The 14,268-nt window shown below is 41.9% G+C and overlaps 1 protein-coding gene across 1 annotated transcript in view; it reads left to right on the top strand.

Moving 5' to 3' along the window:
* The window catches only part of LOC121269216 (chloride channel protein 2-like), a 611,614-nt gene that overhangs the window by 299,456 nt on the left and 297,890 nt on the right, over positions 1-14,268 (top strand). Inside the window, exon 5 of the mRNA XM_041173762.1 lies at positions 6,935-7,068. Coding sequence (XP_041029696.1) covers positions 6,935-7,068 — 134 coding nt within the window. The remainder of the gene's footprint in view (positions 1-6,934; positions 7,069-14,268) is intronic.

Here is a 14,268-nt window from a genome sequence, read left to right as displayed (position 1 = left end):
CTGTCTGCCGAAAAGTAATTCTGCATTGGTTCTGCAGTATGGTGAAGTTTGCAAGTTCAGAATAGGTTTGCATGTTCGCTCCAGCTGTGCTGCTCAGCTTGTTGGTTGAGAATCTGCATTGCAGGATTGAGCAATCTTCTCCCAGTTAATGAATGTCCAGTGGCTCTCCTTATGGTCTGTGGCCCTTGTCCTTGTTTTGATGATGCCATGGATGGTGACCAAGGGCAGGTCCCTACATATTGGTAGGCCTGCAATCACTGGACTGTGATGTCCACTATATTAAATATCTGGGGTGACCAGAGTGAGTTGTTGTAGTGACACTTGAATGTAATGGATCCGTGGGATAGAATCTCAGAACCATTATACATGGTGAGTTTGGCTGTGTTTTGTTGAACGATCACTTGCCATGTCTGTGGATGCATACATTTCAGTGTGTGAAGTGGAAGGATGTTTGCATCTGCACCAGTATCCAGTTTTATATAAAAGCAAAATACTGCAGATGCTGGAAATCTGAAACAAAAACTAAAATAGCTGGAAAAACTCAGCAGGTCTGACAGCATCTGCCGAGAGGAACACAGTTAATGTTTCGAGTCCATATGACTCTTCATCAGAACTAAAGAAATATAGAAATGTGGTGAAATATAAGCTGGTAGAGGGAGGTGGGACAGGTAGAGCTGGATAGAGGGCCAGTGATAGGTGGAGGCAAAGAAGAGATTGCAAAAGATGTCGTAGACAAAAGGACAAAGGGGTGTTGACGGTGGTGATATTAGCTGAGGGATGTGCTAATGGTGACATTAAGGGTAGAAAGCAGGATGAGCAAGGTACAGATAGCCCTAGTGGGGTGGGGTGGGGGAAGGGATCGGAATGGGCTAAAAGATGGAGATAAAACGATAGATTTAAAAATAGGTGGGAAAAGAAAAATATATTTAAAAAGTATAAATTATGGGAAAAGAGGGATTGGAAAGGGGTGGGGATGAAGGAGAGAGTTCATGATCTGAAGTTGTTGAACTCAATGTTAGTTTTAAAGATAAGTTACGCAGTACCTGCATCTGTCGGCATATGATCTGGATAGTGGCAAAGGCTTCTGTTGGTACCACTGTGCCAATACTTTCTTTGATGTTCACAGTGCTGAATGTCTGCTCCCTTTGTATATTGGTGGTCTGGTTATCCTCATCATCTGCCTGTGTAGCTTGGCTCGACATTTATTATTTGGATGATGAATGTTCTGTGCCCTTGGTTGATTGGAATGCTGTATCTGTCTGTCCTCTGGTCGTAGCTTGCTGTGATGTTGAACCTCTTGCTCTGGCCTTTGCTTTCTGGATTGGCTCTTCAGTGTCCTCTGGTGCCACATGCCTTGTATACGTCGTTGAAATATGAGCAATTTCTAGGTGCATGTATGAGGCTGCACCACCCATATTGCCACCCACACCTTACAAGTATTGGCTATCGTGCCAGTGATGGAAGAATTACACACAACCTGTGGACTCTGTCAACCCAGTTGTATGGCTCAGTACTTGTGTCCACTTAGCAGTGCTTCCATACTGTAACCTTTGGGTTGGCCCAAGTGGTATATTTGGAATGCTTCTATGAGGGTAGGTGCTACCACGAGCTTGGTTATTCTGTCACCTAGCTCTGACGCTGTAAAGTTGCAATTGCACCCCTTGCTTCCGCATCTACTTATGAATTGATCAATGGTCTCTAGGTTGTTGACTAAAAGACACAAATTCCAGACAGAGTATTTGGAAGTTGAGCTTCACTTGTAATTGACCTTTTAGCATTAACCATATTTTATCTGGATTTTTAAGGTCATTGTACGAGAGACCTGAAGTGTTCAATCTGTGGAGGTCTTCATTGCCTATGGCAATTTTAATCTTAAAGGCTTGTTTGTCTGTTTCAGAAATATTGAGGTCCAGAAAACAGATGTTTGATGTGTTGTTGACAAAGTAAGCTCAGATAGAGATCCATTGCCTTCCAGTTGAGTGTTGGAAATGTTATGATCATCCTGTGGCTTTTGCAGGATTATTAAGATTATGAGGAACAGTTATTCAGGCTTTTTTTTAACAACTCTTAACTAATTGATTTAACTACTTTAAGTGACCTCTGCCTTAGCTGGTCATGGGTTGTTGCATGACTGAAATGGTGGCACTGTCGAGCTGTTTCTGCTTTGCTGGGCTTAGGTTACCCCTGCCCACAAAACAGTGATTTTGGCATGATAATGAACTGCAGGCTTCAAGGAGAGAATTAACAGAGAAAAAAAATACTTTTTACAGCCTTCTTCAAGCAGTTAGGACCTGTTACTGGATGGACTCCTCTTTGCTAGCCAAGTGTCCAGATCATCCTCCTCCCCCTCCAAACAAAAGCCTCCTGAAAGGACTGCAAGCTCCAGTAGTGGATTCCTTTCTTTGTGGAGTTCTGCTTAAAGCCAGATCCTCCAGATTTGGCTCTTTAATCTCTGTTCCTGCACAAACTTTGCAGCAGGTAGACTGATACAAATAAAACTCTCCCAAATTTGAACAATCTTACCAGGGTCTGGTGCCTGCTGGCTGGTGCAAGGCACAATGTCCCAGAATTAAGCTACAGTGTAGGATCCCTACAGTGCTGTAGAGTCACTTGCACATAGTGAATTAGTGTTTGATTGTTGTTTCACTTCCACGTCAGTTTTTCTACTGCTTGGAAAAAGATCGAGGCTTGTATATTCCTCAAGTTAAATCTTCAAAAACCACGCTGACACCATGTTATGTTCTATTATATGTAAACGTGCCAATCATTTGACAAGGATTGGTAATACAATAATGTGGATTCTCTATTAGAATACTACATACATATATGTTAACTGGGAGGCTGAGTACATGTATCTGTCTTGCAGAGCTGCTTGCCGCATTCTGAGTTATGGGACAACTACATCACATCCTATCCCATTGTTAATGATTGACAGCTGTTTAAGATATGCCTCCCTTAAAGTTATATGTATGTCACATCACAACAGCTGCTGTCCAGTTGGGGACTGCAGCCTACACCCAAGAACTGCTAACCCAATCCAAAGGCTGTAAGTGCAACAGTGCCACCATTAGCATTGGCCACTGTTGCAGCTACACCATAAGGGAGAAGGCTTCTCAATGCCAAGGTGGCCTTTTTTTTGGGAAGCTGGAGCTAGGCTAGGCAGGTAGACCCTGGTGATTAGTAGGAGGAGTGAGTGGTTGTTTTGATGGCAGTGACCTGATGCTGCAGCTCCTATCAAGGAGGGCCCTCCACCTTGGAAACCCAATGGGAGGCCACCAAAGCTTGCCTGGCAACCTCCCATGGAGCAGTGGACCCTTCTAATGAAGTCAGAATGCTCACAGAGCAGGAAGTGGCCCTTAACTCATGTAGGTAACTTAATTGGCCACACAGTGGCCTCCCCACTAAAGTCCCCACTGCTGGCAATATTCCATGGCAGTGGGAAGACATCAGGCTGTCCCCTCACCCATGCATTTCCTTGCCATATTGCCAGTCCTCCCACCTCCCAGACTGTCTCCATTGGGCTGGGGAAATTCATTGTATGGGGGAAAATGTAGTTTGGTGCCTTCAGCGAACATGATGAGGAAAGGGAGTATCCTTGTACAGGAGTCCCAACGTAATGTTGCAGGCTGGGAAGAGATGCTTAGGCTCCGATTTGGTAAGTAAGAGTGAAGCCAAGTGAGGACAATCTTCTTCAGTTAGGCAATGGAGGAGAGGCACAGCAAGTGATCAACCGTGTTATAGGTTGCAATGACATGGGGAGGATTAGCAGGGATAATCCACCATAGCCACAACCAGTGAAAATGGCAATCGTGATGTTAGTTAGGGGTACAGCTAAATAAATTTGGTTCAATGAGGTTTGTGGTTAAGGCTTTACCCCAACACTTCTATTTTATTCATGGCAACAAGGCTGTTTCCAATACACTAACTCCTGTTACTGAACAGGAACTCAGCACCCACTCTGATTGCCAATGCATATGCAGTTTCACCCATTTCTGATGTCATTGTTAGGCGCCCATGATCTGCCTCCCTCTCCCTTCCTTGCTCCCTCCTGCGTACTTCTCCCTCTTGCTTGAGTAGCGAGCAGTTGGCTGTGACAAAGGGTGAAGCGAAGGGAGCAGTGGTGGGAAGTGTGAGGCAAGCAGGAGGCAGCAGTGAAAGGAGTGGGGAGCAGCGGGTGGAATGGAGCAAGAACTGTTGTGTTTTTTTCTGTCTTTGTTTGACCTGTGCCATCTTTGATGTAGGTCACTGACTTTGATGTCACAGGCACTGCATCTGCATGTGCAAGTAGTGTGGCGTCAGCAAACGCAGCCTTTCCATTAAGACGTCAAGTCTCTGATAATCCTAAAAATATCCTTGTGTTGTGTCTGAAATAGTGTGGCCAGAAATCACAGGGTGATTGGAGATAGCATGAAAAGCCTACATTTTCTTTGTACCGTTGGAAGATGAAAAATGCTCTGCTCTCAGATTAATATGGGATGAAGTCAGAACCTAATCTTCTTGTTTCATATTGGGGATAATCACAAATTCTTATAATTCTCTTCAGTTGGTCTTTCTCTCTATGGTGCAAGTTATATAAACCTCTCTCCCCATGCTATAGGAAATAAATCTTATGTATAGTAAATGAATCATCCACATCCAGGCATCAGACAATAACTCAGTTAATAGCTATATGAAATTTCCCCCCTCCTTCTCTGGTGCATGCTTCCTCTGTACACATCTTTCATTATCATTCTTAATTCACCTTATTGGAGATAATTTTGACTTTGTACAATAGTATATAACAGGTGGTAGTAAATCAGCCACTTGTTTTAAATATCTCCCAAGTTTTATTGCCATTGAAGTCAATGAACCGCTAATGGCACATACTCCAGCTGCCATACTGGGAAAGGTTATGCAAATATTTATAGGTTCAACAGTTAGAACAATTTAACAAAATAATACTGAGTTGATTTACAGGGCCAAAAAGTTTTAAAATATTTAAATGAACATTGAAATATGATATGAATCTGCCTCTGACTAAATATAATGTCTTCCAAGGCAGTGTCAACCTGAGCATCCTCTTTTAATTGGGCTTTTGATTGGTTTTCCCCATTGCTTCTCTAATCGTAGCTGTTAACGTTAGAATTAATGCTGCAGCTCCAATAGAGAGAAAATATTAACTTAATGAGAAACCTCTCTTACTCTGCCCTTTCTGAACACCTTGATTTCGCTTGGCTGGCAGACCATATGTAATGAGCAAATCATTTTTACTGTTAGTATCCAATAACTTCTGTGTATATTCTTCCTAATTATTAATACTCTTGGGTGCCTTGCCTATTGCACCTCAGCTTATAAGATATATTGAAGGATTCTGAAATACAGATGGAATAGACTTTGTAAACCATTGCTGAGTCACTAACCGCCGCTATAATGTAATACAATTCTCATTCTCCATTCAGAAAGCAAAATAAACACTTCAGCCAATTGATAGTTTATCTGAATGTATTCTAATATTTCATGATCTGAAAAAAATGGCAAATAAAGTGAAAATTTAGTGAATAGAAATAAATAAGCATTTGACACACAAGAGTCAATATTGGAATTTTGAGGTGGCATAGTGGGATGGTTTAGTCACCAGTCTCTTTTGTGTTCTCTTTGCAAGGACAATAATGCCCATGATAATAAAACAGATGAAATCTTATCTGGTACATCAAACTTTTTTTCACATCTTACAATACAGTTGGTAAATAGAAAACAAATGATTTGGGCCAGAATGCATTGTATCCTTTTGTGCACCAAGCAGTTTATTTTCCAACTATCAATGTTGATGCCATAAATACATAGGTGGAACACTAATCAATTAAGTGATTACAATAACTTCGCAATTGAGAGTAACGAACATCAAGTCACCACAACTATTGACCAGCCTACTTACTATACAGTCCTCTGAGTTTTTTCTTAAAAAGTAGTTAGAGTATGCTGGTGAAAATCGAAACTTACTTTGTAGCAATTGAATGTTCTCTGTACACTGCATTTAAAAAGTACTAATGTGCAACAAGTTGTGGAGTGATGATCGCCATTGTAAATGTTTATGAATTGGATTGCAATGAAAGTGCTGCTTTACTTTAGAGTTTTCAATGTGTTTGTGCAATGCACAAAGATGAAAAAAATTTAAATAGATGGTAAATTGGGCAGGCATTATTTCGAGTGTGTGATTCTCCCAGCCCAATTTTCTTTTCTGCCAGGCAATACCTTGCATTCTGCTGGTATAGGTGCAAATCTACTGGCTTCTGGAATAGGCTACTGCCAGCACAGTAAATATTGTTAATCCTATTTAAAGCACTTAGGAGAGAAGTTGATCAGTTTCTGATACCAATAAATAGTAGGAGCAAGGTATTAGCCTGTGTTTGGCAAAATAACATAATTGGTCAGATTGAATTGTAAAACAGGACCAAGATGATAAATAAGGCAGAGTGGTTAAATAATATCTTATGTTGTGCTAAAGAGCATGTGTTAATCATTATGTGCTGCAACATAGAAAGGATTGTTCAGCTGCCAACAACTTGATAAAGATTTTGATGTTTTCACTCAGTACATTGCTTTGTCCTTCAAGGTGAAGATGATCATGTTCATCATCTGGAGTTTTTGGTTGTGTTCCAGTGGCTAAGGCCAATCTGTTCCTGGAAGGTTCTGCTACAAATAGCTCAGTACTTATGCAGTGGGAAAACTACAGGCGCAAATGCCACACTTGCGCACTGCTAAATAGTATTGATGCCACATTTCAAAACACTAATACTATCTAAAGACAACATATGAGTAATGGCCTTTTGGAGGGAGAAGCTTTATGCTTTATTTATCTGTTCTTTTGGTAAGCACTCAAAAATAATCAGATCAAAATGCAGACCAGTATCCTGTGCACTTTTCAAACATTTTGATAAATATTCTTTTTTCACAGGATCTGGGATACCGGAGATGAAGACAATCCTGCGTGGGGTGGTGCTAAAAGAGTACCTCACTTTAAAAACTTTTGTAGCCAAAGTGATCGGCTTAACCTGTGCATTAGGAAGTGGGATGCCGTTAGGTAAAGAGGTAAGAAACTTGATTATAGTCAGTTGTGTTTGGGACTTTTGATTATTTGGCTAACAAGTGATTGCTGGTTCAAACTATTGATATAAAATTGGATTGGGTATTCAAAGGATTAATTTCTAAAGATCCAGAATCTTTTTTATTTTTACTTGGTTGGAGAGTAGATGAAGGCTAGAGTTGCTGGAACATAAAGGTAACTAGATATTTAAATAAGATATCATTAAAGAAAATGGTCAGTTATTAAAACTGTTAACCATATCAGTTTGAGACAATGGATAGGAGACGTAAATGCATATCCTAGTAATATTTAATCATATAGATTTGCAATTTTCCCAGGGCTTCTACATTTATATGAAGTTGTGACAGTGGCCAAGTGCCCCACCCACCCCTACCCCGAGATTTCCCTATATGTCTGTCCTCGGCCATTGAAGAGCTGGGCCTGTATTATGATGCCTTGTGGGTGGGAAGAGGTCAGAAAGTTGAAAGGTTGCACAGGAGTACAAATCTTCAAAACTAGTTTAGTTGGGATTTGCTTCCATTACTTCGAAGCTGCAGTTTCTGAACATTTAAAGGTAGATAATGAAACCTGCTGAGAAATTAAATAATGGATTTTTCCCTGGAGATTCCATTGTTTGTGTGCTTTGAGGCGGAGGTGGATGAGAACACACAGGAGGCAAGGATGGTAATGAGAGTGCAGGAAGTTGCCATAGGTATCTGTGCCACAAAGTCGATAGACCACAGAAGACCTATTTGATTTTTCTTGCAGACAGTGTCCGAAAATGCTGTGATTTCATCTGACATTGTAACAGAGATATCAGTTGTTGAAACCTGACTTGTAGCCCTTACTCCCAGGGCAGTGCACTATATGTGGCAATGATGATGGCTACAATGTTTAACTTCTATGCGTCTGAATGCTTCTAAGCAATCTCTACATTAGTTACATCAGACAGTCAACATCTTCTGATAAAGAGGGTTTCCTCCATCTACATGTTGTAATAAAGTCCCTTGCCTTTTTGACAACATTCAGTTAAATTAATACTTTTAATGTTCTCTTTAAAAGACCATTAATCACCAGATAAGGATAACTCCCTGGGAAAAATACACTGAAATTTATCAGCAATGTACATTTTTTGCTATTCCCTTACTCTTCATTATGCCATATTGCTACCTTTTATCATGGTGACTACCTCCTTGAACCTAAAACTCTTTATGTGCACGATCCTCTATGGTGTTACCTCATTGTCAGGAGGTTATGAGCTTTGTAGCTGGGACTTTACCAGTGGAGTCCTCGAGGAGTAAGATGGCACTCACCTCAGTGAAACTGATGCCATTGAAGAGCTTGGCTAAATGAGACTGCAAAGAAAATGTAGCAAAGTGCCAGCAATGTCATGTGGGCGGGTATGGCCCCAACCCACCATTTCATGTCAGTATGACTTTATTTTTACTCAGCGTTTTGAACGGATCATAAAGATACTGTTAGAAGAAGACATTTTTAATCCAAGATCAGTTTAGTTGACCGGTCAGCTGGCATTGCTGAGTTTGAGATACTGGGGAAGGATCTGAGCTTAAATCTGAGGTCAAGTCAAGCAAGAAAGGACATAGAAGCAGACTTTTTAAAGAGATCTGATAAAGGAAGGAAAGTGAACTTATTACTGACCAGTTTCAGAGAAATTTCTGGTTCACTAAAATAAATAGGAAATAAAGTATTTCTATACTATTTGATGAAGAGCACCTATTGTAAACATTATTCTAAAGGAGCCTGATTTATAGTTGTCTCCATTACTATGTTCATCAAGATAAAAACAAAAAACTGCGGATGCTGGAAATCCAAAACAAAAACAGAATTACCTGGAAAGACTCAGCAGGTCTGACAGCATCGGCGGAGAAGAAAAGAGTTGACGTTTCGAGTCCTCGTGACCCTTCCACAGAACTGAGTGAATATAAGGAGAGTGGTGAAATATAAGCTGGTTTAAGTTTGGTGGGGGGCTGGGGAGAGAGAGAGAGAAGTGGGGGGATGTGGTGTTGTTGTAGGGACAAGCAAGCGGTGATAGGAGCAGATAATCGAAAGATGTCACAAACAAAAGAACAAAAGAACACAGAGGTATTGAAGGTGGTGATATTATCTATATGAATGTGCTAATTAAGAATGGATGGTAGGGCACTCAAGGTACAGCTCTAGTGGGGGTGGGGTGGAAAGACTAGCAGCGCATAAAAGATTTAAAAATAATGGAAATAGGTAGGAAAAGCAAAATCTATATAAATTATTGGATAAAACAAAAGGAAGGGGGACGAAACAGAAAGGGGGTGGGGATGGAGGAGGGAGTTCAAGATCTAAAGTTGTTGAATTCAATATTCAGTCCAGAAGGCTGTAAAGTGCCTAGTCAGAAGATGAGGTGCTGTACCTCCAGTTTGCGTTGGGTTTCACTGGAACAATGCAGCAAGCCAAGGACAGACATGTGGGCAAGAGAGCAGGGTGGAGTTTTAAAATGGCAAGCGACAGGGAGGTTTGGGTCATTCTTGTGGACAGACCGCAGGTGTTTTGCAAACTGGGCGACCGCTTTGCAGAACACCTGCGGTCTGTCCGCAAGAATGACCCAAACCTCCCTGTCGCTTGCCATTTTAACACTCCACCCTGCTCTCTTGCCCACATGTCTGTCCTTGGCTTGCTGCATTGTTCCAGTGATGCCCAACGCAAACTGGAGGAATAGCACCTCATCTTCCGACTAGGCACTTTACAGCCTTCCGGACTGAATATTGAATTCAACAACTTTAGATCTTGAACTCCCTCCTCCATCCCCACCCCTTTTCTGTTTCTTCCCCCTTCCTTTTGTTTTATCCAATAATTTATATAGATTTTTCTTTTCCCACCTATTTCCATTATTTTTAAATCTTTTATGCCCTGCTAGTCTTTCCACCCCACCCCCACTAGAGTTGTAACTTGAGTGCCCTATCATCCATTCTTAATTAGCACATTCGTATTGATAATATCACCACCTTCAACATCTGTGTTCTTTTGTTTGTGACATCTTTTGATGATCTGCTCCTATCACTGCTTGCTTGTCCCTACAACCACACCACCACTCCCAGCCCCCGCAACTTCTCTCTCTCTCCCCAGCCCCCCCGCAACCTTAAACCAGCTTATTTTTCACCCCTCCTTATATTCACTCAGTTCTGCGGAAGGATCATGAGGACTCGAAACGTCAACTCTTTTCTTCTCTGCCGATGCTGCCAGACCTGCTGAGTTTTTCCAGGTAATTCTGTTTTTACTATGTTCATCAATCTGCTTTCAGGTTGAGGGAAGACATTTACGTGGGGCTGTATATGAGATTATGGTGCCCAGTTCATATTAGAAAGGAATTTTTATTGTTATAACCCCTACATCATGTTATTGCATGGCTAGATGTTGGGCAGTAAGGGAAAATGTCTAATCATAAGGGCTAACACATAAGCAAAATACTGTGGATACAGAAAATCGAAATTAAAAACAGAAAATGTTTTGTTTTTTAAAAAATTCTTTCACGGGATGTGGGTGTTGCTGGCAAGACCAGCATCTGTTGCCCACCTCTAATTGCCCTCAAAAAGGCGATGGTGATGAGTTGTCTTTTTGAATCACTGCAGTCCATCTGTGCAGGCATGCCCACAATGTTGCTGGGAAGAGAGTTATAGGAGTTTGATCCTTTGGTGAAGGAACGGTGATATAGTTCCAAGTCAGGATGGTGTGTGTTTTGGAGGGAAACTTGCAGATAGTGATGTTTCCATGCATCTGCTACCTTTGTCCTTCTAGCTGGTAGAAGTCACAGGTTTGGAAGGTGCTGTTAAAGTAGCTATGGTGAGTTGCTTGTAGAAGGTACACACTGTTGCCACTGTGCATCAGCAGTGGAGATAGGAATATTTAAGTTAGTGCATTGCGTGCCACTCAAGTGGACTGTGTTGTCCTGAATGGTCTTCAGTCTTTTGAATGTTTTTGGAGAGGCAAGTGGAGAGTATTCCATCACGCACCTGCATTGTGCCTTGTAGATGGTGGACAAGCTTTGGGGAGTCAGGAGGTGAGTTACTCGATGCAGAATTCCCAATCTCTGACCTGCTCTTGTAGCCATGGTATTTATATGGCTAGTCCAGTTCAGTTTCTGGTCAATGGTAACACCCAGGATGTTGTTACTGGAGGATTCAGTGATGGTAATGTCATTGAATATCAAGGGATGATGGTTAAGTTCTCTCTTGCTGGAAATAATCATTGCCTGGCACTTGTGTGGTACGAATGCTACTTGCTGCTTATCAGCCAAGCCTGATTATTGTTCAGGCCCTGCTGCATATTGGCACAGAATACTTCAGCATCTGAGGAGTTGCAAGTGAAGCTGAACATTGACCAAACATCAACAAACATCCCCAGTCTGACTGAAAGGATGGTAACTGACCAGGCTGGATTTGTCCTTTTTGTGCGCAGGACAAATTTTCCATATTGTTGGGCAGGTGCTAGTATTGTAGTTGTACTGGACCAGTTCAGCCATGGACGTGCCAAGCTCTGCAGCACAAGTCTTCAATACTATTGCTGGAATATTGTCAGAGCCCATAGCCTTTGCAGTATCCAGTCCTCTCAGCTGGTTCATGATACCAGGTGGAATGAATAGAATTGACTGAATTGACATGTATGGTTCTGATGGAGGGAAGGTCATTGATGAAGCAGCTAAAGATGGTTGGGCTTTGGACACTATGCTGAGGTACTCCTGCAGTGATGTCCTAAGGGGGGCTGAGATGATTGGCCTCCAACAAACACAACCATCTTCCTTAGTGCCAGTTATAAATCCAGCCAGTAGAAAGTTTTCCCCTGATTCCCATTGGCTTGAATTTTGCTAGGTGCCACGTTTGTTCAAATGCTGTCTTGATGTCAAGGGCAGTCACTCTCACCTCCCCTCTTGAGTTCAGCTCTTTTGTCCGTATTTTGACTAAAGCTGTAACAAAGTCAGGAGCCAAGTGACCTTGACAGAACTCAAACTGAGATCACTGAGCAGGTTATTGCTGTGTAAGTCTTGTTTGATAGCACTGTCGACAACTCCCTCCATTGCTTTGCTGTTGAGTGAGAGTAAACTGATGGGGTGGTAACTGACCAGGTTGGATTTGTCCTCTTTGCGGGCAGGACATACCTGGGTAATTTTCCACATTGTTGGGTAGATGCCAGTGTTGTAGCTGTACTGGAACAGCTTGGCTATGGGTGTGCCTAGTTCTGGAGCACAAATCTTCAGTACTATTGCTGGAATATTGTCAGGGCCCATAGCCTCTGCAGTATCCAGTCCATTTGGGGTGAATCGAATTGACTGAATTGGCACGTGTGATTCTGGGGGACTTCAGAAGATAGATGGAAATCAGCGTTATTTTTGCATTGGTGTACTGGGCTCCCCCTTCGTTGAGGATGGGGATATTTGTGCAGCCGCCTCTTCCAGTTCGTTGTTTAATCGTCTACCACCATTCCTGACTGGATGTGGCAGGACTTAGTACTTTCATCTGAGCCATTGGTTGTGAGATCACTTAACTCTGTCTATTGCATACAGCCACTCTTTAGCTTGCAAGTATTCCTGCGTTATAACTTTACCACATTGACACCTCATTTTTAGGTGTGCCTGGTGCTGTTACTGGCATACTTTCCTGAACTTTTCATTGAACCAGGATTGATTCCTTAGCTTGATGGTAATGGTAGAATGGAGGATATGCCAAGCATGATGTTATAGATTGTGGTGATTATAATTCTGCTTCTCCTGTTGGCCAACAGCGCCTCATGAACTCCCAGTTTTGAGTGCTAGATATGTTCTGAATATATCCCATTTTGTATGTTAGTAGTGCCGAACAACACAGTGAAGGAAATGCGCAGTTTGAAGACGGGACTTCATCTTCAAAAGGACTGTGCTATAGTCACTCTTATCAATACTGTCAAGGATAGATGCACTTGCAGCAAGGTCAAGCAGAATTTTCCCTCTTGTCGGTTCCCTTATCAACTGCTGCAGGGGAAGTCTGGCAGATATGTCCTTTAGGACTCGGCCAGCTCAGTCAGCAGTGGTGCTACCAAGTCACTTTTGGTTATGGGTGTTGACGTGCCCCACCCAGAGTTCATTCTGTGCCCTTGACACCCTTGATGCTTCCTCTATGTGGTGTTCAACATGGAGGAGCACTGATTCATCAGCTGGAGGGATGGTACATGGTAATCAGGAGGAAGTTTCCTCACCCACGTTTGACCAGATGTCTGATATTCATGGATTACAGAGTCAAAGTTGAGAACTCTCAACTGAATCCCAATGTACCACTGCCTTTGGGACAGGACATATCCAGGGACGGTGATGGTGGTGTCTGGGACATAATCTGCACACTATGATTCAGTGAGTATAACTGCATCAGGCTATTGCTTGACTTGTCTGTGGGACACCTCTCCCAATTTTGCACAAGCCCCCTGAAGTTAATCAAGAGGACTTTGCAGGGCTGGATTTGCCATTGTAGTTTCCAGTGCCTAGGTTAATGCCAGCTGGTTCGTCCGGTTTTATTCCTTTTTTGGCTTTTCTGTAGTGGTTTGGTAAAACTGAGTGGCTTGCTAGGCTATTTCAGGGGGCAGTTAAGAGTTGACCATGTCTGTGTGCCTAGAGTTACATGTAGGATATACCTATATAAGGATAGCAGATTCCTTGCTTAAAGGACATTAGTGAGCCAGATGGGTTTTTACGATAACCGATGATAGTTTCATGCCACCGTTAGAGAAACAAACTTTCAATTCCAGATTTTTTTTATTAATCAATTGAATATATTCATTAATTGAATTCAAATTCCAGCTGCCATGGTGGAATTAGAACCCATACCCCCACAACATTAGCCTGGGCCTCTGGATTATTAGTCTTTTGACATTCCCACTATGCCAGCATCTCTCCCAAAATCAGGAATGCTGAGAAGCCAAGTTGGCAGCAAAAGCTCAGCAGGGTAGGGCAGCATCTGTGGAGAAAAAAATAGAAATAACTTTTCACGTCAGTGACCTTTCATCAATTAATTGAGTTCAGAAATGGCTCCTCTCTTCATCCACCTATCATATTATTTAAATGTATACATGTTAGACTTTTAAGGTGTTTTTATCTGTTTTCATGGCCTTGCTAGCTTCTGTTATTTTCTGTTTTTCCAAGAAAAGAATCTTTTTTAAAATAAATGCTGCGTACAATGGAAGATCCAGTTGAA

Source organism: Carcharodon carcharias, chromosome 2 (genome assembly GCF_017639515.1).
Source record: "Carcharodon carcharias isolate sCarCar2 chromosome 2, sCarCar2.pri, whole genome shotgun sequence".
In the NCBI taxonomy this organism is placed as follows: domain Eukaryota; kingdom Metazoa; phylum Chordata; class Chondrichthyes; order Lamniformes; family Lamnidae; genus Carcharodon; species Carcharodon carcharias.
The sequence above is the reverse complement of the archived record's forward strand: the minus strand, read 5'-3'. Positions and strand labels throughout refer to the sequence as shown.